The sequence below is a fragment of the Podarcis melisellensis genome (genome assembly GCF_964234715.1).
Source record: "Podarcis melisellensis genome assembly, chromosome: 12".
Classification (NCBI taxonomy): Eukaryota; Metazoa; Chordata; class Lepidosauria; order Squamata; family Lacertidae; genus Podarcis; species Podarcis melisellensis.
The window spans coordinates 40810367-40834721 of NC_138544.1; the positions used below are offsets into that span (position 1 = coordinate 40810367).

General features: G+C 47.1%; 1 protein-coding gene and 1 pseudogene across 3 annotated transcripts in view; one reads left to right on the forward strand and one right to left on the reverse strand.

Annotated features, from left to right (window-relative positions):
* LOC309353232 (ethanolamine-phosphate phospho-lyase pseudogene) overlaps nucleotides 1-24355 on the reverse strand; it is a 359600-nt pseudogene that overhangs the window by 209778 nt on the left and 125467 nt on the right. The gene's annotated exons all lie outside the window — the stretch shown is intronic.
* On the forward strand, nucleotides 14606-24256 carry BAMBI (BMP and activin membrane bound inhibitor). Of its 2 annotated transcripts, none has more exons than XM_081882720.1 (3): nucleotides 14606-14893; nucleotides 20888-21175; nucleotides 23408-24256. In XM_081882720.1, exons 1-3 carry the CDS (start codon nucleotides 14818-14820, stop codon nucleotides 23824-23826), a joined length of 783 nt encoding a protein of 260 aa, XP_081738846.1. In that variant the 5' UTR covers nucleotides 14606-14817; the 3' UTR covers nucleotides 23827-24256. The 2 variants fall into 2 exon arrangements, with proteins under 2 accessions (XP_081738846.1, XP_081738847.1); XM_081882721.1 differs by lacking the exon at nucleotides 14606-14893 and adding an exon at nucleotides 16525-16981.

Sequence of the window (24355 nt, forward strand, 5' to 3'; positions counted from 1 at the left end):
TGCTTCCCATGGGCTTGCTATGGAACAGGGCTTCTATCCAGACTATTTTCCCCTTTAGCCTGGCATTAATTCCGATTGGCAGTGGCTTCCTATGGCCTCATGCCACGATCTTCCACTACTTGGTTCTTTAAGAGCAAACTGGAGATGTCAGATGTGGAACGTGGGTCCAACTGCATGTAATGCATTTGGTCTACCATTGAACTGCAGCTATGGCTGCATAGACATTATCTCCTTGCATTTGTCATCCACGGACCTATGTTACGTGCACTTCCTCCTATTGTCTGTCCCCTCTTAATTTTGCCAGCTTACTGTGACCACTGATAAGGCAGCACCAGTTTTCTTCCAGAGGATATAGATGCAGGATGCAATCCCAAGGGCGATGTCATTGGCTCTCACAGGTGCCATTTCAAGGAGCTGCTATCTGGAGGGGAGATAGTGGGTACATTCAGAAGCTTAGCCACGACAGGGCAATATAGATGTTAATTTTGGGAGAACCAGCAGACCCCACTAGATGGCAGCAACACACTGGAGATCTTCATTGGTATGTGGTTGGAGAGCAAACCCCATTCCTCATTGCTTTCCTCCTCTTGCTCTTTCAATTTTTAAAGTGTTTCTTCCCATCTCCCCTTTACAGGGTAGAGACCCCTCTGTCTGCCTGCCAGCCAAAAATCCAAGTGTTCTTAAATGTAAAATAGGTTATTGCATTAATTTGCAAAGCCTTGAGCAACCTAGGCCAAAGGTACCTCAAGGCGCACCCGAGTCCTTATGCTCCTTATGCGTGATCACCGAGATCCTTTGATGGGACAAATTTGTTGGTCCTCCGAGATTCAGACCACCTTCCCCAGGGAGCAAACCTTTAGTGTGGCAGGACCTGCCCTGTGGAACTCCCTGCCAACAGAAGGTCAAATGGAATTTCCAATTGAATCTTAGGGCTCATCCAGACTTCATTTGGTGCCTCATTTCTAGGGATAGGAGCTGCAGTTTGTTCTGACTCAACAGTAAATAGATTTTCCTGGGGAACTGTTTCCTGGACTTCTGTTTTTATTTCAGAAACTTGTAAAATAACACAAAACCCAAACCATATTTGAATGCTTATCCCTTGCAAGTGTTCTCTCTAAATGACACATTAGATTGCAATGTTGTTTTCCCAGCCCCTTTCTTTGTGATCCTTTTTTAAGCTTGTACATCAGGGTTGTGGTCCAAGAACATATGGAGTCCCTGCTAGAGAGTATAGTTGACTTCAAGGTCCTTGGAGCTCTTGCAAATCAATCTCCAAAGTGTCTTTTTGTGGTTTGGTGCCCTTTAAATCCATAGTTAATAGGCAGAAGGGGGTCAAACCAATTGAGGTCACTTTTTGCACCACAGCCTTCAGCCCCGGTGATTCAAAATCAAAAATCAGAAGTTGCCTTAGAAACCAAGTAGTTAGGGGTAAGCGCAAGGTAACAGTGGAGCCCAAAATGGATAAAATAAATCCACACAAAGCACTTTTAAGAGTTCAGGGCAGCTGCCAGATTAAGAACAGCTCCAGCAACTCATGCAACAAACCATTTCAAATGGGATTATAATAGCAGCTGGACGGGAGCCTAAGCAAACACCCTTATCGATCCGTGAGAAAAAAATAAAAGTTCAGAGGGAGAAAAACCCACACATGCAAAAATAAAATGTCCAATGCAATGTCACTGTCAGATAACATCCAATTTTACACTGGATTTCTCTCCCCACCCCCACCCCGCTGCCTTACTGTGGACTGGGAAAATCAGAATTAAATTGGGGTGGGGAGGAAAGGGTGTAAGCTGCCACTTGGATGAGGGCAAAACAAGAAGGCTTGTAAACATGGGGTGCACCAAATCTGCTTTCAAGGGCTGTGTGCTCACAATCTTAACATCCTTACAAGGAAAAGACGACTTCTTAAGTGCTAACTCTTTCCCCATCGCTAGAGGGCAATAAACACATGTAACAGACGGGGCCATGCTCAACCCACTGTTCCTTTTCAGAACAACAGACTGCAGCAGGTTGTGCAGAGATTTCTGCGCTCCCTCTGGCGTTAAGTGCAAATGGCAACTTCTTCCCCAAGTGTAGCGCTAAGCAGAAAGAGGTGGCAAGAATACTTCTTGGATCCTCCACCTTGGAATAAATAAAAGAAAAGAAATGGGGAAAGATCCCATTGCCTATGCTGACTTTGCCAAGATTTCAGACTTGGGTCTCCAAGCCCTATCTGGGCAGTGGGAGGGAATGAAGCAAAAGACCTTAAATCTTTTTTCCTCCTCTGGTGACTGGTCACATCCTTTGCTTTGTGGGACCACTTCTTTTCTTTGATTATTTATGTCTGTATCTCACCCGTCCGACACTGAGAGTGTATTAACTTATGGCCTGTGTGTGTGTTCCCTGCATGGTCAGGGGAAAACCAATGCTGTCCAGGGTTGTAAAGACTGTGGAGAGAATAATTGGATGCACTCTTCCCACCTTGGATCAAATCTATGCTTCCAGGTGCTACAAGAAAGCTGCAGAGATAGCGCAGGATAGTGCACACCCCAGAAATGATCTCTTTCAGCTTCTGCCTTCTGGAAGATGGTACAGGCTTATAAAGACTAGGACTAGCTGCCTGAGAAACAGTTTCTATCCAAATGCGATTTTGGTTTGAAATGCAGTGTAAGGAGTCTGTATGGGAGTACAGTATATTGTATTTTAAAAATGGGGTATCAGAGTTTTTAGGGGGCTAACCAGGTTGGGATAGCTGGGACAGCAGGCTTGTTGATTTTGAATGTCTGATGTAGATTCTTTTTTCAATTTCATTGTTCTGTATGGGACAATGACAATAAAGATTATCATATCTTATCGTATTATATCTGTGATGTCTCTTGGCTCTTGGCTACAATTTATTTATGATTCCTCTCCCACCCATCATCCCACACTGAAGACAATCCTTGTGCTCCCTTCCAAACCCTACAATTCTACGATGAGCAATCTGCCTGCGTGTCACAGATTTCAGGAGTGAAGCAAAAAAGGTGCAGTAGAAGCTCCCATGAGAAAACACCCTCCAAAGAACTTCACACCCCTGGTCCTCAACTGGATTGTGCAAAAGCTACAAAAGCACCAGCCCCTTGAAGGCAGATGGCCCCACGCTCCAAGGCAGGGCAAGTCCTGTACTGCGACCTTAAGTCTTTTTCATTAAAATGAATAAAAACTAATTGCTCAGGCATTACTAAATAGCACCTATGTCAGGCAAAATTAACATTTTGAAATATATCCTGGAGGCTTCTTCTCTTGCTTTTTGTTGATGATGATGCTCATACTCAAGATAAAGCGCTGACCTTTAGGAGGCTCTCGGGGCTTTAAAATGCCCCTTGCAAGGCCTTGTAGGACAGGTTCAACTGTATTAACCAGCCCACTTGTTTGTGTGTGTCAGGGATTAGGAAGCAATACTTTGCAAAGCTACCGACTGAAAATTCTAACTTATGCAAAGCCTGATGCCTTAAAGATAACTGAAGATGTCAACATGTAGATATCACAGAGCTAAATGTTTGGTGTCCTACGAATTTGGCTTCTGAAGACTAGAATTTTTGTTGCATTTCCGAATTCAGCATGGGGAAATATAATTTTTTTCGGAAATTCAATTCATCAATTGTGTTGACTTCTGCAATACCAAAAAGTGCACGTCTAAATGCAGGGAACTATTGCTCCTTGTATAAGGAGATCAGAAAATCAGATGGTAAGGGTTTATTATTATTTTTTTTTTAAAAAATCAACAGTTTAAATCTAGTAGTTGTTTTTTTTACCCACATATTCTGAAAACCTCCAACGTTTATGGGGCAACTGTCTTAAGTAATTCTTGGTGACTTGTGCTTCCTTCATCAAGGAGGCCAATGCAATGTAAAAGGAACGGACCAAAATGGCACAATATCCAGAATGAGTCCTAAATTAGATCCAAGTGCATGGAAATTCAGCATGTGAATGTAAATGTACATGAAATTTAATCTTCGGAGGTGCAGATAATACATATTAAAAATGTAATAAATATATAAATATAAAAAAGGCTGTGCCATTTCACTTACATGGTGGTAAATGAATAAATGCTTGATTAACTATAGTTGAAATCTATGGCAAAGCTGGTGGCAACAACCTGGTTGGCATCTTGTAGGGATTGTGAACTGGAAAGTCATGTGTTCAAATTTCTCATTTGTATTTCTGAGGCTATGGCCATGCCACTGTTCTCCCAGGCTTAACGCTTTGCACTCGTCTGCAATCTTGTGATAATAACTGTGGCCTACCTTCCAGTCACTATCAGCCTTGCCCTACCTCACAGGGGCGTTGTGAGGATAACGGGGGAATTTCTCCTGCTCTTTGGAAGAAGGGTGCAGGCGATGGTTTGCCTTGAACCGAGATGGATGCTTTAGCTGAGATTCCTGCATTGCAGGGAGTTGGACAATTCTCTGACCTCTCCCTGCAGCTGCTTTAAAGCAGCAGGTGAAACTCCTGCATGGGGCAGCCTGCTCTTAAATCAGTGCAAATGTGTTGCAAACCCTGCCCTGGGACTGGTTGAGCAGGTGGCTGCCTGGGACTCAGCTGGAGGGCAAATGGGACCAGAGATGGACTGAGCTAGGCTGGAAGCAGGGAGCCAGAAGGTGAGCTGGGTCTGGGTCAGGAGTCTCTCCCCCCCTTTCTCTCTCTCTCTCTTTTGCATGCCTCCCTTTAGTGACGTTAAGCAGACCTGGAGCTGGCGCCTCGGCCTCATTACCTCCAATTACCATAATAGTTGCCTCTTTCTTGTGTGTAGCTTCCACCCTCCCTCCCAATTCTCCCTGGGGGTGAATATCTGCCTCTTTTCCACCTTGACTTGCTCTATCGATTCCCCCTGGCCCAGATCCCAGCAGCAAATGCAAACGTGTGTCTCTCTGTCTCTCTTGCTCACTGGCGAGCCACGGATGAAAGCTCTGCTGCTTGGGCTGCACTGTTATTGATCACCTGGCCGGGGAACATTTATAGGCACTTAAGAGCCACTTAGACATCTGCAGGGTGAAGGTGTTTCCCCCCCCTCCTTTCTGCAATATTTGGGGGCTCTGCAGTCTGAGCTCCATGAAAAGGCAGAGCAAATAGGACGTCCCCCCCCTCAGTATTAGCTATTAATAATAACACAGTAATATTATTCTGCAGTTTTAAGGAAAAGTGGGTGTTATTTCTATTACATTTTCATCTCTAAGGAGCAGGTGCCAGTGCACATTGTCTCTCCTGCTGCTCCATTATGGCTGCACACACAATGTGCATATTCTACCACCTGCTCCAAAGGATCCCAGGAACTGTAGTTTGTGAAAGGGTGCAGAGAATTGGAACCCTGTGGGAGGGGGCAAACTACAGTTCCCTTTCGCTTTTATGCGCAACAACTGATGCAGGCGCATTTGATTAGGACCAAATAAAATGCCACTGTGAGCCAATTTCCCACTTCCTCAGGATGCTTCTCGAGGCTGGATGTTAAGCAAAGCAAAAATGAGGAGGGAAGAGAGAGCGAGAGAAATGCTGTAAAAGAAAAGGTTGCAGCAGTCTTCAGAGCAGGTTTTCTTCACCTGGGGTCCCTGGGCAGGCTTCACGGAGCCCATGAACCAGGCACAGAAAAACAAAAATCCAACAAAATAAAATAAATTGTATTCAGGGATTTGTTTGTATGTGCTTAGGGGCATTTTTCTGGGGAGGAGGCCCATAGCTTTCATCACATTCTCAAAGTGGCCTGTGATCCTAAAATGGTTAAGAACCACAGCTTTAGAGGAGAGGAGGCGTTCTGCGGAAAATGAGGTTAGACTGCGTGGGGGAGCAGATTTCAGGTGGCCTCAAGGGTCACTGGGACAAGGAAACAATGGCTGTCGTCCCCTTGAAAACAGATAAACGCCACCATTTGTTTGGATCTGTCTCCAGCTCCAGTCAGAAGACACAGGTCCTTTTGTCAGGCAGGGGACAGAAGTGGCCTTGAGTCTCCTCAGTGAGCAAGCCAGGAAATTCCCCCTTGCATGTCGCAGCTGATCCTGGCACTCAGTCACTGTATATTAATGGTGCCACTGAAAAGCCCTCCAGACATTCAATGTTGTGCGGCAGTAGGGATGCGCACAGATCTCTCAAGCAGATTTCCTCTGAGCCATCTATCCCACTCTGGATCAGTCTCCAAAGCAATTTGGGAATGGGGCTAAGTGTTCTTAAATGATTTTTTTTTAAAAACCCTATTTTAACATAAAGTGAAAATAGGGTTTGAAGAAAAGGCCGTGAGTGTGCATGATTGTATCTTCCCACAAGCAGCTTTCCTGCAGGAAAGAGAAGCAGCACCCACACCCCACAGGTCTGATACCTGATCCTGCACAGGCCTAGCAGTTATTGAATTTATTTATTTATTTATTTATTTATTAAATTTGTATGGCGCCCTTCATCTGAAGAGCCATAGTGCGGCTCGCAATGTAAAATACAAAATGAGAATGCAAGATACAGACTGAAAACCAACTAAACAACCCAGAACCCCCTCCCCTCTCACCGCCAGCTATGGTGGCCACTGGGCGACTCGGCCTAACAGTTCTCAAGGGGGAGGAGAGGCAGGATTTGGGTTGGTTAGGCCTGTCTCAGTTATGAGAGCCAGCATGGCCTAGTGGTTGGGGTGTTTGACTAGGATCTGGGAGACCAGGGGTCAAATCCCCGCATGGCCATGAAGCTCACTGGGTGACCTTGAGACAAGTCACTGACTGCCTCAACAGCCCAGTTTACCTCACAGGGTTGTTGTGAGGAGGGGGATAACCAGGTACACCACCTTGCGCTCCTTTGAGAAAAAAGTGGGATATAAATGCAGCTGGTTAATATGTCCACCTGGAAAGAAATGGGGTGGCACCCCACAACCACTTTGAGCCCTGGTTGTGAGGCTAAGGCTAGGTGTCCCCTGTACATTTAAAGCATTTCTGTCCTCTTAGTACTTTTCCTGAGCCTTCTGCCATGTTATTCAACTCACGGGTGTATTAAAAGAAGGTTGGATGAGGAAGGGCCCCCCTCTGACCAAATCTCGACATCACAGACCTTCTAACGGATTCATTCTTAACGTAAAACCTTCTAGATAGGCAGCCTTGTGAATCGCTTGCAAAAACAACAACAAAAAGAGACTTGTGGCCCTTCAAAGACAAACAAGTTTATTATGACAGGAGTTCTCATGGGTTGCAGTCCACTTCATCAGAGGCAAGGAAGTATCAGCTAGATAATACTTTATTCGGCTATAAGACCACAAGGTAAAACCAATCAATAAATAAAATAGCATTTTACATTCTAAAATATCAACTAAAATATTTCAACACATAATCTCCTTCACATTATATACAATCTCTAGATGTACCGTATTGTGGCCTTGAATATAAAGATGGTGCATAGAGTTTACTAGATTTTTAATAGTCATGCAGCTTTCCATGAAGTCTTTTATATGAAAGAACTGAATTCAGGAATCTGGCAACCTGTAATGTTCTATAAGAGTCAATGTCCTGGAGTAGATAGGCTAGATGTAATTCAGGTGGTTTAGCAACAGTTTCCAAAATGATTGAACTCAGAATCCTTGATCGGGGAACAATATATAAAGGACAATTAAACAAGATATGATAAAGGGATTCTATTGGAAGTATCAGCTACCCATTGTCAACATGGAAGCAGGGCTTTTTTTCCAGCCAGAACTCAAAGGAATTCAGTTTCAGCACCTTTCAGGTATACTCCAAGAGAATGAGGGAAGTGTTCATGGAGAAGAAAATAGCACTGCATGGAAGTATTTCAGTTTCTTTGATGCTATGGGAATGCCAGAGCCCTCAGACCAGGAAGCTAAAGTTTTTCTTGGATGGCTAGTGCCAAAGTGAGGAGTCTGTGGCTTCTAGATATTCTTGGACCCACACTCCCAATAGATAGCAAAGGATTATGGGAGCTGTACTGAACCAACCCCTGGAGGTTCCTCATCCTTACTGTACAAACCTACGGTACCCCTGGAAGTAAAAACTGTGCAGGACTGGGGCAGCGGAGGCTGGCAAATGGGGCACTGCCCCACCAACCCCAGCCAGCTCTCACCTGCCAGCCTTCTTAATTGTAACCAGTCCAGAGGGTGGCCATGCCTGGCATCTCCCCCCTCCTTAAGTCTCAGACCAGGCTGTCACATTTTCCAACCTACAGAGCGCTGCAAGTGAGCTATTGACTAAGATTACGGCTTGGGTTCTTTCTTTTTCATTTTTGCTGTTGACCAAGGCTAAGCCGTTCCCCCACCCCCGCAACACACAGAAACCCCCCACTGTAATTGCTAGGTGGATGTTTGCGTCTAAGGTTTAGGGTGGGATTCCTTGAGGCTGCATTCTTCACCCAAGCCTAGGAGAGATTGGGAGGGCTCTGCTATTTGGCCTGAAGGAGAGGCTGCAGGAGCCTTTGAGAGTCTTGGCGTTCTTTCCTCAGCATCCACTTTTGGGCTGCTGCTTTGAGTGTGGGTTCCTTGGCAGGGAGCGAACAGAACAAAGAGAGGCAGGGAGAGAGAGAGAGGCCCTTGCATGTGCTTAGCCTGGGCCACACAATCAGTCCACGTTAAGTCTCCAAGCTGCTCTCACAGACCTTGTAACAGAGACACAGGATGACGCTTCAGGCCTCTGCTTGTTGCTTCCTCGTCCTCAGAGTTATTATCTTGCATTCCTTTGGGCTGCTGAACGTGTCATTACTGTGCAAACCTTTACCTTCTACCCTCTTTTTGGTCATCCCGCTCCCAATTTATCATTTGCTTTTTGCCAATTTTTGAGTTATGCTTCACACACTGGTGCTCCTTTGTGCCTCGAAGGAAGAATGATGGCACCATTTATTACATTTAAGGTTGCTTGTCATCGCCTGGTGTGGATTGCAGCTGCTGGGATGGGGAAGCCCTCGTGAAACCACTCTGACCATGATGCAATGTGGGCAACTGGACACATGCTTCAGAATCATGGGAGCTGGCCTTAGAGCGCAGGACTGACACACAGAGACAGCACTCGAAAGTTTGTTTATTTATTTACAGTGGTACCTCGGGGTACATACACTTCAGGTTACATACGCTTCAGGTTACACACTCTGCTAACCCAGAAATAGTGCTTCAGGTTAAGAACTTTGCTTCAGGATGAGAACAGAAATCAGGCTCCAGCAGCGCGGTGGCAGCAGCAAGAAGCCCCATTAGCTAAAGTAGTGCTTCAGGTTAAGAACAGTTTCAGGTTAAGAACGGACCTCTGGAACAAATTAAGTACTTAACCCAAGATACCACTCTATTGCATTTATATCCCCACCTTTCCCCCTCAGGAGCTCAAGGTTTCATACGTGGTTCTCCCCCTCCTTATTAAATCCCCACAACAACCCTGTGAGGTAGGTTGGGCTGAGAGGCAGTGATCGGTTCAAGGTCAATCCTCATGCCCAAGTGGGGATTTGAACCCTAGTCTCCCAGGTTCCAGTCCGACACTCTAACCACTACTCCACACTGACTCTCCAGGAAGTTGGAAAGCTTCTGAAGAAAGCTGACATTGGCACCACAGCAGAGCATGATGAAAATGGGGTCTGGACAAGACAGATCACAGAGATGTATCTTAGCTAAAACCTCTTGCCTCAGCTAGGTTTGGTAAACAGGGAAGAGGCATGCAAAGGATGGAAAAGTCAAGAATAGCAGTAATACCATGTTTGGGATACTTTACACAGAAAGCAGTTCATGACGAAGCAGCAAACAAACATAAAACTCCCTTCAAAGTGCAGTTCAAAGCAGTGTTATATTGTACAATTCCAAAGAACAGCATGTCTGCATAAGTTTAGTAAAGTGCAATTCAAAACAGTGGCATCTCTTATAAAGTACCATTCTGAAAAATATTGCTTAATGAAAAAATGGAAAATGGGCGGGGGGCGGGGAGAAAGGTATGGAATGGAGTGTCCTTAAAGACATTGCTGGCTGGAATCCTTTGAAGAAAAAACTGGAACATTTTGTAGCCATGCCCAGAGATAGATACATAATAAAAAACATGCATTTCAAAACAATGGATTTGCAATACATTTAGTAACAGGAAGTGTGTGAAGCACCCTCTCATCTAGGAGGCGGAAGTAGCAGAATGAGCCCTTTTAAGGACCTGCACCTGGAGCAAGGTGAGTCCTCAGGGATGGAGTCCACCGGTCTCTGGCAAACGTTCTCTTTTTCTGGGGCTCCATGTCTCCGCTATGCTTGCTTCCTTTAGCAGATGCCTATTGCAATCGCCTTAGCACAAATATCCAGGATCCAGCTTTTGATGTCACTGTTACATGGTTGAGGCAACAGATTATTTTTCTATTACTGTGCATTGTACGCACACTGAATTAGGCACACCACACATTTGACTTAAAAGGTAAACCCCGCCCTAAACATTCCTCCCATTATTATGGCAGAGCCATTGTTGGAAAGAGAAACCAAACAAGATAATGTCTAGACCAGTCCACAGTTGTAGACAAATCCTTAAAAGCTTTATATTTAGATCCTAAGTAACCATGAGACTGTGGAACCGAAGGGGTGGCACAGTCTGGCCTGTGATCTTGACTAGGGAATGCTGGGAGACTGTTTTCCCTGCTTCCCAGGAAGAACGTCATGGCAAGGGGGAGACATATTTGGCCCATACCCTCCAACATTTCTCCAATGAAAATAGGGACAGCCTAAGGAAAAGCAGGACATTCAGGGATCAAATCAGAAACCAGGACGGCTTCTGCTAGGAACAACACTTACAAGACCATCCTAGGTACTAGCGCAGGGGTCAGGAAACATTTTCTGCAGGGGGCCGGTCCACTGTCTCTCAGACCTTGTGGGGGGCCGGACTATATTTTGTGGGGGGAAATGAATAAATTCCTATGCCCCACAAATAAGCCAGAGATGCATTTTAAATAAAATGACACATTCTACTCATGTAAAAACACACTGATTCCCGGACTGTCCGCGGGCTGGATTGAGAAGGCGATTGGGCTGTATCTGGCCCCCGGGCCTTAGTTTGCCTACCCATGTACTAGTGCCTGAGTCCCCCCCCCCTTTTCTTGTAGATTGTAAGCCTGATATTGCCTTGCTATAAGCCACTCTGGGTACCTTTCTCGACCGACGCATGGGGTGAGGGAATACTTCAAATAAATAAGTGTGCATGTGTGTGATGATTATAGCTACTTGTTCTTCTGGGTTGCGGTAGTTTTCACCCCCCCTTTCTTTCCACAAGAAAACCAAGCTTTAGCAATAAAGAATCACGACTCTTCAAAATTACCTATGATGACAACGACTTAATTTTACTTAAGACAATGACTGGCATTCCAAAAACAGTTTTTCTCCCGCGGGGTCACACACAGGGCTTCTGCTAACTCAGTAGAATTTTTACTTCCACTGTAAAACAACAACAACAAAAAACCCAGCCACCCTGCATTTCAAAAGTAATTTGCCATGTAGCCTGGAGGGAAACAAACCTGAAGCCCTATTGGGCTCACAGAACTCCACAGTACTTTGGATCATGGCCAATGCCTTGCCCATTGACTTTTGAACAGTGAAGACTGAAACAGGGGAGCACCCAGAAACTGAGCAGGGATATACCTCTGAGTGCCTGACAAATGCTGGAAAAGATCACGGCTGGTGAGCCCAATGATGACACCCCAGGAAGCCCAATTAGTCTGAAGCCTTCTTGCAAGTAGTTTTAAGGAGCAATCTAACTGTAGCATATGGAGCTGGGAGCACCTGAGTGACTGACTATAAGCTGAAGCAGCGGGGAGGATGTTTTTCAGGGGCTTTATCCCATTGCAAGGTTGTGGACAGATGGTCCAGTAGGACGAGGCATATTGGTCAGCTGCTGCTGTCAAAGGCATTCATGTGGATACTGGAGACTGACACAGCATGGATGCATCTTAGATTAGTGGAGTTGTGCAGCCAGCATCACTGTTTGTGTTTGTACCACTAAATAACACACAAGAGTCGTCGTCTGGGTGTGATGGAAAGATGACAGGTGGACCCCGTCCTCTGATGCAGCATCCCCCCCCCCCCCGCTATCGGTTTGTTTAAGAAAATGTATGTTTTGTTATTTCTAAAGAAACTCAGGGTCACTAAGAAATCCAAACACCACAACAATATTAAAATAACAGTTCTCAGTCCAACCCCAGGCACAAGATCAGAATAGGACTAAAAATCACTCCCTCCCCCGCAAAAAAAAACCACCACAGCCATCAGAACTAATCAAAGATAAATTGGAAGAATAAAATGCCTTTTCAAACAGCCATTTTCACAGCAGCAATGAGGTTCCACAGGGCAGGTGCCACAACAGAAAAGGCTCTGACTGGTTAGTGTAGAAACAATTTACCTGGGAATCGCAGTTGGCGATTTTGAAGAAAGCTGCGTCTTCCCTATCAAGGATGCTTTGGGTATGTGTTTCAGAGGAGTGGGTTAAGACTAAGTTTAAGCTGTCTCCAGTGTGCTGCCACCACTGGAGTTTGAATCTCACATACACATACACATGCTGTTAGCCACAATCTGTCTGTATCCTGTAGTTTCTTGGGAAACACAGATGATTGAAGTGTTTCCTCTCAAACCAGCTTCCACCCAGTTTGAAGACGTCAGCCATGGTCAAGCTGGGGTGTGTAACATTGGAGACAACTACTGTGCATGTACAGACAGCTTCCTTGAAGACAAGTTTGGGGTGGGTTTGCAGGCTGGGGAAAACAAACCAAGTGACCAGGTAATGGTGTGTAGAACAAGTAAAAATGTGACTTGAAATGCAAGGGTGACCCCTATATTCTAAGCTGCTAATGTGTACCTAGCCTTGGTCATGGAGTCCTCCGGATGTTATTGGACTACAACTCCCAGCACCCCTGACTACTGGGTATGCTGGCTGGGGCTGATGGGAGCTGGAGTTCAATAATCTCTGGTGGTCCCCAGGTTGGCTACCCATAGACTAGGTGTTGTGGCATATGGGAGCCAGTGTAGTGGTTAGAGTGTTGGCCTAGGCCTGGGGAGATCGAAGCTTAAAATCCCCTCTTATCTATGATGTTCACTTGGTGATTTTGCCCAGTCACTATTTCTCAGCTGAATCTACTTCACAGGGTTGTTGTGAGGATAATATTTTTTCATTATTATGGAAGGTGGGATTGTGCGCACTGCTTTGAGCTGTTTGGCGGGAAGCTGGTACAGAACTGTAAGGTAGTAAAATAAACTGTGATTTCAGCAGCCTGAGCCTAACTATGAAGTGAGACCCTCTGAATTTAATGAAACTTTGCCCTTCAAGTCTGTGATCTTTGCATATTTACCTGGATCGTGTCTCGTTGACCACCGAGAAGGATTTACTGTGCAATCAGGCGCTTTGGCCATGATTTTGTACCCAGGGGTAGGAAACCAGCGCAAAGTGTTACAGGCCCTAAATATGTGATATGGTGGGGAACCTTGATAGTGAGACATAAGACCTGCTGTACAATCAGGGACATGGCCCAGCTACGTCCCGTCCCCCCCATATCGCTTCCCAGTAAATCCAAAGTCGTCATGAAACAAACCGTGGAAAGAAAGGACAGAAAGAAAGGCAGGCTGAGAGTAATCCTGCCTGCTGGGTCGGCGAGAGAGTGCCTTAATAAATGAATTAGCATCTCAGTAAGGAGATCGCTTTGGGGCTGATATTGATCAGGCCGAGCCTGTGTGTTTGCCTGGGATTGTTTGGGGGGATAATTGAGTGTCAGTCTCTGTCTGTGTCGTCTCGCTGGCGCCTGGCGCTTTCGCGTTTGCTAATTTTCACTAAATGTCTTCTCCTGGTACATCTATATCCCAACCGAGCAGTCAGGCTCCTGCTGGTCAAACCGTCCGTCTGACTAGGCTTTATTGATCATCGGGACGGGAGGAGGAGGGGCGGCGGCGGCGGCTGGAAGTGCGCAGAGGAGAAATGGGAAAACGCTGCTGTCTCCCCGCCGGGAAAAGGGATTGATGCGCTTCTTAAGCTGCCTCCCGCGATCGCCTCTTTGCAGCCCTGTCTGCAGGTTCCTAGAGAGAGCTCGCTTGCCCCAACCTGCTTTTGTACATACACACACTGCAAACATGTCCGGCTTCTAGGCTCTTAGGATTTGGGGCCGGTCCCCCTTTCCTGTCTCGGCTCCACCGTGCGCGCGATTTGGACCCGGGATCGGATTGCTGTGCTGCAAGTGGGTGCTAAGAGTTTATTTCCTTCCTCCTCCCTTTTAGCACCAAGTTTGGAAGAGGAATGCCTTTTTTAAAAAGGGGGGGACCACCCTTCAGAGCCCGCCCCTCCCGGATCCCCAGAAGTTCATTTGGCTTAATTACATTTCCCCCCATGTTTGCGCTACTAATTACACCGCCGCTCGAGCCCGGGAGAAAGTGAAGCGGAGCTGCTGGCGCTGCAGGACGCATCCTACCTTCTGCCCCTTCCCGCTGCTTTGAGTGACGCGGCGCCGCCGCCTATGGGAGCCGGGCTGGAGGGCAGCGAGGGGCGGGCCGGGGGCGGGCCGAGGCGGGTCAGGCGGCGGGGCGGGAGCATTATTTACAGAGCGAGCGCGGGGCGCCCAGAGAGCGGAGCCGGGCTCGTCGCTCGTCCTGCGCGCGGAGGTGGGAGCGCCCTGGAGCGACCCCCGGCCGGAGCGAGGGTTCCCATGCGGCTGCAGCAAGGCTCGTGAGAGAGGCTTACGGCGCCAGGAGCTGGTCGAGGCCGAGAGCGGGTCGCGCAGGGCAGCCCGCGGCGGGGTCCATGCGCTGTGCCCGGCCGGGGCATTGCCTTGCAGCGTTGCAAGGGGGCGAGAGCCCTGGAGGGAGCGCGGAGACGCGGGCGGCGGCGGCGGCGAGGCCCGTGCGGGAAGAGTTAAATGGATCGCCACTCCAGCTTCATCTTCGTGTGGCTGCAACTGGAGCTGTGCGCCATGGCCATCCTGCTAACGAAAGGTGAGTCCGGCTCGCGAGAGGGGCTCCTTCCCGATCCTGGGGGGTAGACTTTTTAAGTTCGCTGGGGGCTTGCGAAGGCAAAAGCCGCGCGTTGAGCACAAAAAACAAACGAACTAGGCAAGCGATGGACTCGGCGTTGGTGGTGCTAACGGGACGCCGCTATTTTGACGGGGGGCAGCCCCACGGGAACGCGCAGCCCGGTCCTGCGCGCGTCTCCTCGGAAGCAAGGCGCATGGACCTGATGGTATTTATTCCCAAAGAGGAGGAAATAGGATAACGTAAAACTAGCACTACTTAACATATTGCAGTGTACGTGCTGTCCTATGCATGGTTATTCAGAGGCAAGCCCCATTTCTGTTCCGTAGAAAAGCACGACTAGTATTGCACCCGAACTCAGTGGGGCTCGCTTCCAAGTCAACATGCGCAGGACTGGATTATGGGCTCTTTTTGTCGCAAGCAGCTCCCCTCTCTAAATCTAGCCCGGTTCACGAAAGCTCCCTTCCTTTTGAGATGCCTTATTTAATGCATTTCGATCCTTCGGCAGCTTTCAGATTTTTTTTGCCCTAAAATGAGCAGGGGGATCAAAACAAAATACGACGAAATACTGTTTCGAAGCGTGTGTGTGTAACCTATCCTAGTCCCCGGAATGAAGACAACTCCTCGAAGAGGGAGGCAAAGGCCTGGGGTTGTTTTGCAAAGCAACGTGGTGGGCTGGCGAGCGCTGGTGCGTGTTGACAACCGTACAAAGGCTTAACGTGAGGATTGTCGCCCTGGGGGAAGCCTTTGAAGAGCTGCTGCGAGGCTTCCTGTAGGGTCAGGGGGAGGGCTGCTGGAGGAGACGGGGCGGGTACTCGGGAGCACCCGGAGGCTTTCTCCCGAAGAGAGACGGGCCTTGGCTGGGCGGGGGATGCAGGAGCGCGCGACCTGCGGAAGGGGGCGCTGCTGTCGTCCTCTGGGCTGGCGGCGGCATCCAGGAGAGGCTCGGCCTCGCCTTCGAAGCGAAACCGAGCGGGATTTAAAACTTGCAAGGAGGCGCGTTCCAAGCTGGGGCTGATCCGTAGCAACTCCCGCCCTCCTGGGTGGCCGGGGGTGAAGCCCCACTGCGCCCAGCCTCGCGCTTAAACCCGGCTGCGGGCCTCTTCCAATTCCCTCGTCAAAGGCGCCCAGGGTCTCTGCAGCAGCAGCCGCCCCGTCGGGGTTGCAGTGGGTCGCCCAGCTGCCTCCCTCCCTCCCTCCCGCTAGCCCCCCTTGCGACGCGCTCTGGAGGGACGCCGTCGGTGGCGGGTGCGCGTTGGCAGTGACCGTCAAGAAGGGCTGTGCGCACGCAGCAGCCATTCCCGGGGGGTTGCATTTGGGGGAGCAGCCTAGTGCGGTCTCAAGCCCCGGCTTTTATTTCCTTTCCCCAGGCTGGGGAGTGAAACCTGGGGGGTGACCTCGGGGTGTCCGTTTGCTCTGCTAGAAGCAAGAGCGGGCTTAGCTTTTTTGTGGTGAGGTTGCCGCCCGTCGGAGGTGGCTTGGTGGGGCAGCAGCAGCAGCTCCCGGCCAGCGAGGCCAGCCCGGTAGCCATTTCCCCGGGGTTAACTGCCCTTCCCTTGCCCGGCCGGGGCTTCTCCTGCTGCTGCTCCCGCTGCTCTCCCCTCCTGCGGCTGGCGAGCTCCGTGCGCCCGGCCCGGCGCGGCCTTTGAAGCGCTCTGCCAAGGCTTTGTGAGCGTGTCATGTTTCCTCCTGGGCTGAGCTTCGCAGGCCAGAACAAGCTCGCCTGTTCTTGGAAGTGGCGTTGCTTGGGTTTCCTTCCCCTTTCCCCGCCCCCCGCCAGAGCCTTGCCCCGCTTCATTGAGGGAAGTCAGACCTTAGGGGCAAGCGGTTGTCAAAATGTTTTTGTTAGCATGTCTTTAATGAACTTCTGAACGTCTCCAGCCCACACCCACCCACTCCCTCTCCCTCTCCAAGCTCCAGAAAGCAGCGCTGGCCCAAGGCAAGCTTTACCTGTTTGCGGCTTTACCTGTTGATAAGGTAAAATTGGAAAGAGACCCGACTGTATGCCCTCCCTTATCCCTCGTGGCCTGAGGAGAAATCCAGCCCATGCAAGTAAGGGAATTAAAAGAAGTTTGCTCCTGCAAAGCGGCAACAACCAAAATTGTGTTCAGGCGGTGTGAACCAGCACTTGAATCCTTTAATTTACAGATGAGGTTTACTTCTGAGTAAACATGTGCTGGATTGGGCTGTGCACCCTGATTGTGAGAGGTGACCCCACAAGTATGAGATGTGAACTGTTAAGCATCTTGCTGCAAATATTTGAAACTTCCTCTGTGTGTGTGTGTGTGCGTGTGTGAGCGAGCTCACACAATCCACTCGTCTCCCCTCCTCGCCACTTTAAAGAATAAAAACTTAACTGGGGGGGGGGAGGGGAGGAGGGAATGGGAGAGTTGATGTCTCCCTATAATTGCCACGTTTCACAGAGAGGAGGTTAAAGGATAAGCTAGCACAGTGCTGATGTGCTACAGTATTTATTTATTTTGGAAAGAAGGGTGTAATTAACCCCAAATAACAGCCCTTGCAGCAAGCAGAGGGAAGTCTTCTGGCCCCATCAAAGAGGGGCAGAGAAGGGAGTGACTGAGAGTAATGTGCAGTTGCAGATACTGAAACTATGCGCCTGATAATGATATAATTAGGGGATCACAGACTTCTGGCTGCTGTCGACTTCAAAAGCTTTCGGAGAAGCCTGCAGTCTCTCCTGTAGCCACCTTGACTAAAAGCAGACATTTTTCTTTAATAGCTACATACAGTAACAAGAAAGAGGAGGGGAACAGAAAGGGCATTGTTCACTGTTTGAAAATACCAAATACCCTCCCTGGCCTTTTCCATAGCTCAGGAAGAAACTTTATGAATTGACAGAAATAAAAGGTTTGTTCCCCCCCTTCAAAAATACGATAACACAAAAATGCCATTCTCTTCTGCTGAGGGGGAGGTGGTGGAATGTGTCTCTAATTAAAATGGAGTTGTAATAACCCGATGACTAGTCCATCATGTTTTGTTTATGAGACTTTGCTTGGTCAGGAAAAGAGGATTGTACGAACTATTGAAACACACATTTTCTCTCTTGTGATGCTCTCAAGACTGGAGTGGGAAAAGGACTAGCTTATAGATTTCCCCCTTCCCCACCCCCAAAAAGAGTGTTTTGTGTTTATCCACAACTTGTTTCAGTGAAAGCTGCTCAGCCCTCGGACTTGACTTGCTGGACAATAGTTGCTTAAATGACATTTGTTTTCGAAAAGGGGACTTAGGAAGTTACATGATTGGTGGCGGCGGAACAGAAGTCCTTAAGGAAAGAGAAGCGCCTTCTGTAAATCTAAGAACATTGGACTTCTGGGCCCAACTGCTTGTAGAAGGATATCCGGAATGCGAATGTCGCCTGCTTGGTGACATGTAACACATCCCATATTATTTTTTGAATCTTGCTCTGGTTACCTGTTTTGGTGGAGAACCTCAAGGGACTCCCAAAATTGCAAACACTTATTTCATCTCTGTGATGAAAGACTTTCAAGCAACTGAATAAGGGAAATGCTTTCTGTCAAACTAGTTCTCTGAATGTTTAAGCAAGCTTTTGAACTGCATGTATTCTTTGGCAGGCTTGGGCTTCAGATCTTGCTTCACACATTTACACAAATGAGGGGCAAGCTTGTTTACATACGGGCACTGTGTCATTTGGCTTTGATTAAGCAGTTGATTAAAATGTAATGGCATTCTAGGGAAGGCTGAACTTAAGATAGTCTGGAAGGCGAGAGCCCTGCAGAACTGTATGTATGTGTAAATGTGTTTGTAATTCATATCTTAAGCATAAGCTGGGACATAGTATATATAGTGCAATATGACCTGGGTGCTAAAAATTAATCTCTGGGTACCTATGTACCTTAAATATAACTCTTAATTTGGCAGGAGGAAGTTAGGATTTTAAGGGCTTCACTTTTTAAAAAAGGAATAAGTGGCAGTTCTCTTGTGGCTGAATCCCACCCCCCTTTTTTCTAAAATAAGTGCTATTCATCGCTGTGTTGTTAATACACTTCCTCCAGTAGTTTCTGAAGCTGAGAGACAGATCCAGCTTGCCTCCCAGCTTCCTTCCTTCCATTCTCTGAATTGATGGAACAGATTTGAGCTGAAACGTCGAGAAGACAGTACAGTTTCTCTGTACTGTATAGTAAAATGAATGCATTTCTGAAGAATGTAAAATGAATATGTTTTAAAGCACTTCCTTCAGAAAGTTTTGTGGTTTCCTGTGCGTTTTTTGTTCCATACAAACAGTAGAGGATTTTCAGTCCAAATGTTTACCCTTTTTGACCACATGATGGATTGGGGAGTGGGGGGAAGGGAGGTGGTGGAAGGAGGGTTCAATCTTGCCCCCTCCCCCATTTATGAGCTTTCATATAAGTTGAAAGAGGTTGATTTTGGCAAGCAAGACACACTGATTGTAAACTAAAGATTTCCTGTTTTATAATAAAAACTAAAAAGATATTTTGCATGAGAAGACGATGCTGTGAGGAAGCCAGATGCTTGGCGCACATGGGATGTGTGACTATTGTCATTATGTCCTGTTTCGTGAGTTTCCCAGGGGCTACTTTTGGAAATGAAATGCTGGGTTAGATGGACCCAACAAAGCAATCCTTGTGTTAAGAACTAACTTAAATAAAAATGCATGCATGATTTTAGTACATAATTTCATAAGGTGTTGGCTAAAGCTCTTAAATACTGGCACCGTGCCAAAAGGCAGTAATCAATTCCAACCACTTTGATTAATTCTGCCAGGCGTAAATATTTGAAGTGTGCTTTTGACTTTGCTATATGCTGACGTATGCAATGTAGGTTTCGTTTTAGAGCAGAGATGGAGAACCAGTTGCAGTAGGTTCAGTTTCCATATAAGCCACAGTCCGCATAGCCCAACGGCTGGGCATAAATGGAAGTTGTATTCCAGCAACTTGGTTTATAATAACTAGTATCAAAGGTAATGTAAAGGACAAGTATCTGCAGATTTGCAAATTTGCTAAATGGGGAGTCATTGCTGCCCAAAGACCTGGAGATGAGCTGGTATGTGATAAGTGACCAGTTTACAGATTTTTGCCTATGGAACTTTGCTTCATATGGAATAAGCACCCTAATCCCCATTCGTCTACTGCTTCAGCTGCTAGAGTGGTGACTTGTTCCACTGCAGCTGAATTGCTGGTGGTTCTGCAGGTGGGGCAGAACCATGCAGCTTGCAGTTTTTGATGGAAACTCTTGCAACTTTGTGCCTACTCAAGGCGCACACGGATGCTGTCTTCACTTCTGCATAAGAGGTTATGCCCCTCTCCCCAGTTCTTTGGCTAAGTAAGTTAAAGCCCACCTACACATGGCAGCTCCTCCCACGTGGTGGCAATTTCGGACGGATTCTATGCAACACCACCCTCCCCACAGGGACTCCCGATTTGTCATGCCTGCTATGGGGATCTTGTACACTGCGCAGAGCAAGAGCCAGGAATGGACGAAAGGTAGATCTCTGGGTGGTCTGCAGAAAATCTGGAAGGGGCTTCCATGTCTCGGTGGTTTGGCAAAATTGTCAGGAAAATTGTTTTTGTACCATGATAGGCCATGTCCTGTTTGCTTATATATCTCCCCTGGAGATGCTTGCCTGTAGAAGAGGAGTATTAATTGATTGCCTTTTCCCATGGCTGTGCGCAGCTCTGTTGACCAGTTCTATAGAGACCTGTGTTGGAATCCTTGATCTATAGCAGGGATAGTCATCGTGGTGCCCTCAAGATGTTTTTGGACTACAGCACCCATCAGCCACAGCCAGTATGGGCACTGCACTTATCATGGCAGATGGGAGGTGGAGGGCTTCATCTCTAAGCCTGCTTTCAAAAGAGACACTTATTTTGTTTGTTACTCACCCATCTTAATGCCAGTATTGAGGATACAGGGTATCTAAATCCTTACTGATTTGCTGCCACTTTACTTTTGTTGCAGGTGAAATTAGATGCTACTGTGATGCTGCACACTGTGTTGCAACAGGCTATATGTGCAAATCTGAGCTCAACGCTTGCTTCTCTAGACTGCTTGACCCTCAGAACAGCCATTCCCCACTTACTCATGGCTGCTTGGACTCTCTTGCAAGCACATCGGACATCTGTCAAGCTAAACAGGCCCAAAACCACTCTGGAACTGCCATTCCTACGTTGGAGTGTTGTCACGAAGATATGTGCAACTACAGAGGGCTGTATGATGTTCTCTCTCCTTCCAGAGGGGAGCCTTCGGGTAAGTCGTGCTCTCGTCTGATACATAAGTTTGCTTGAAACAGGCAAGACCTTGTTTTGTCTGCTAATGATTTTGGTCTTTTAATACAACTAGGCACGCTGGAGTGGGAGGCATGTGGCTAGACAGATCTCTGCCAAATATCTTTGTATCTGCATTAGCATGAGACACAAAGTTTGCTCCTTTTCAAGCAGGCCTGGCATCTTGCCTGGGAAAACTTGTTCAGGGAGGGGCACTACTTTGAGAAACCTAATTGTGCCCAATTTAGTCAGGGGAAAATAAAACTATTAGAATGTGCAAATGAACTTTATGGAAGCCTGTTAAGTTTTAATGAAAACATGCACACAGCTTTTAATTTAAATCTGCTGCTTTGTTACTTCGCATACACGAAGGTGAAATCATCAAGTCAAAGAATAAAGTCCCAACGACTTTTCCCACAGCCGGGTGAAGTTAGTTGTTTGAAAGTATGCAAATAATTCATCTGACTCAACAAACTTCGGTGTTGCAATTTCACTTATGCCCTGCAGGTCATGGAAGTACTGTAAAATAAAAATAAATCTCTCCATCACTGGGTGTATCCATTTAATTGAATTGATGTACCTGGTGTATTCATAACATTGAAGTTGATGTTTCCTTGCATGGAAGGCTTGTGGTCCTCAGGATGTTGGATTCCAAATCCCATCAACCCCACCCAGCACGACCATTGGTCCGAGATGATGGGAGTTGTAGTCCACTGTTAGGGGAGGACACAGCTTCCCCATTCCTATAGTAAAGCTTAGGGGGACCATCTGGCAGCTTTGCGTACATGGGGTGCAGCAATTGTTTTGTATTTGCTTCCGTAATGATAGTCACTACTACAGCAAAACCAAATGCCTGCTATGATGGTCTTTTTTTGTGTGGCTTGCTAAAGCACCTCACAACTCTAATCTTTGCAATCATGTGAAAAGGACAGATAGCAACTTGCCCCATGGCTCACCTTGTAAATTGCAGAGCTGGAATTTCCATGTGCTTTGGAACAAATCGGGGTTTGCCTCTGCAAACACAGAGCAAATAGTTTCAGTCTGGTCCTATCTCCTTGGTGTTTGCCCCTATGCCGGATAAATATCGCATTGCAATATTTCATTACATGTTTTGTGTACCTAAACATGTAATACGTACAGAAGCGTAGAGCTGCTGAATTGAAAGCTGGGTTCCTAGTGTCCATATATAGCACCACATTGACCTTAGGTTTTCTTTGGTGGTATGTGAACATCTAAGGCAGGGGTCAGTAACCTTTTTCAGCTGTGGACTGGTCCACCGTCCCTCAGAAGGTGTGAGAGCCAGTGTGGTGTAGTGGTTAAGAGCAGTAGATCAGTAGATTTGTAATCTGGGGAACCGGGTTCGCGTCTCCGATCCTCCACATGCAGCTGCTGGGTGACCTTGGGCCAGTCACACTTCTCTGAAGTCTCTCAGCCCCACTCACCTCACAGAGTGTTTGTTGTGGGGGAGGAAGGGAAAGGAGAATGTTAGCTGCTTTGAGACTCCTTTGGGTAGTGATAAAGCGGGATATCAAATCCAAACTCTTCTTCTTCAGACCAGGTGGTGGGCCAGACTATATTTTGAAAAAATAATAATGAACCAATTCCTATGTCCCACAAATAACCCAGAGATGCATTTTAAACAAAAGCACACATTCTACTCATGTAAAAACACGCTGATTCCCAGACTGTCCATGGGCCAGATTTAGAATCTGGCCCCCTGGCCTTAGGTTGCATACCCCTGACCTAAGGCCATGGAAATGCCCTCCTGTCTGGTGCACACTGGTTCCAAATACAGTGGTAATTTGTAACAAGGGTTAACACTGGTGATGTCACATTACTGCATAACCCTGGGCTGGGGTACCTGTGACCCTCCGGATGTTGCTGGATTACAATCCCCACCACCCTGGCCCTTGAGCTGGGGCTGATGGGAGCTGGGACAATGTCTGGAGAGCAATAGGGTTCTCTGGATCCAGCATAGCCTAAGCGAATAGCCGAGTTTCTCTAGAATCGGCAAGCTTTGGGTGGTGATCAGGTTAGGGAGAAAAATGTAGAGAGCACCCCTCTTTGAAATGAGCAGACCTTTCCCCCTTCCATCACCTGAGAGGGTAGTCTTAAAAAGAAAGGGGCTTCCATTTTTTTGCGGTTGAAACACAGGCTTTAGCATGTGGAACGGAAGGGACCTTTCTGAACACCATCCCTCTCTCCTTTCTTGCAGGACAAGGGAGCCGATACCAGCACGAGGGCAGCAGAAACCTCATCACGAAGGTTCAGGAGCTCACTTCCTCCAAAGAACTGTGGTTCCGGGCAGCTGTCATTGCCGTCCCCATCGCTGGCGGGCTGATCCTGGTGCTCCTCATCATGCTAGCTCTGCGCATGCTCAGGAGCGAGAACAAAAGACTGCAAGACCAGCGGCAGCAGATGCTGTCCCGATTGCACTACAGCTTCCACGGGCATCATTCCAAAAAGGGACAGGTTGCCAAGCTAGACTTGGAGTGCATGGTGCCAGTCACGGGGCACGAGAACTGCTGCATGACCTGCGAGAAGATGAGGCAGCCGGACTTGGGCAGTGACAAAATACTCTCGCTAGTCCACTGGGGAATGTATGGCGGGCATGGAAAGCTGGAATTTGTGTGATCACGTCGCCTTTTGGTCTTTTTATATATATATATATATAACTATATTTTAAATTTTTGTTCTTTAAAATTGCTAGGAAAACTTTTCCAAGGCCTTTGGGTTCTGCTGGACAGGAGCACTTTATACAGGGAAAGCCTACAGTCATTAATCGTGTTTTGTTTTTTTTAAAGAAAACAAAGGACCTCTGCAGATTGAACCTTGGATATATGTCTTCTGAAGGATCCCAAAAGTTACCTTATTTGCACAGAGTAAATACATTCAAATGTATTGTTTGCTTTAAAGTTATGAAAGCAAAAAAACCGAGAAGTTGTACACACTGTTACCAGGGTTGTCTGAGCTGTAGGGAGGTGGAAATTTTGAGTTATACTATTAAATTGTATGCAAGTTCTGATGTAAAGATTTTTAAAATATATATAATTATATATATATATATTTGTCTGAAACCTATTTTGTGGTTTTGTGTAAGAAGCACTACCCTTCTAGTAGAAGCACTACATAAAGTGTTAACCGTAGAGTTTCCTTTAGTGTT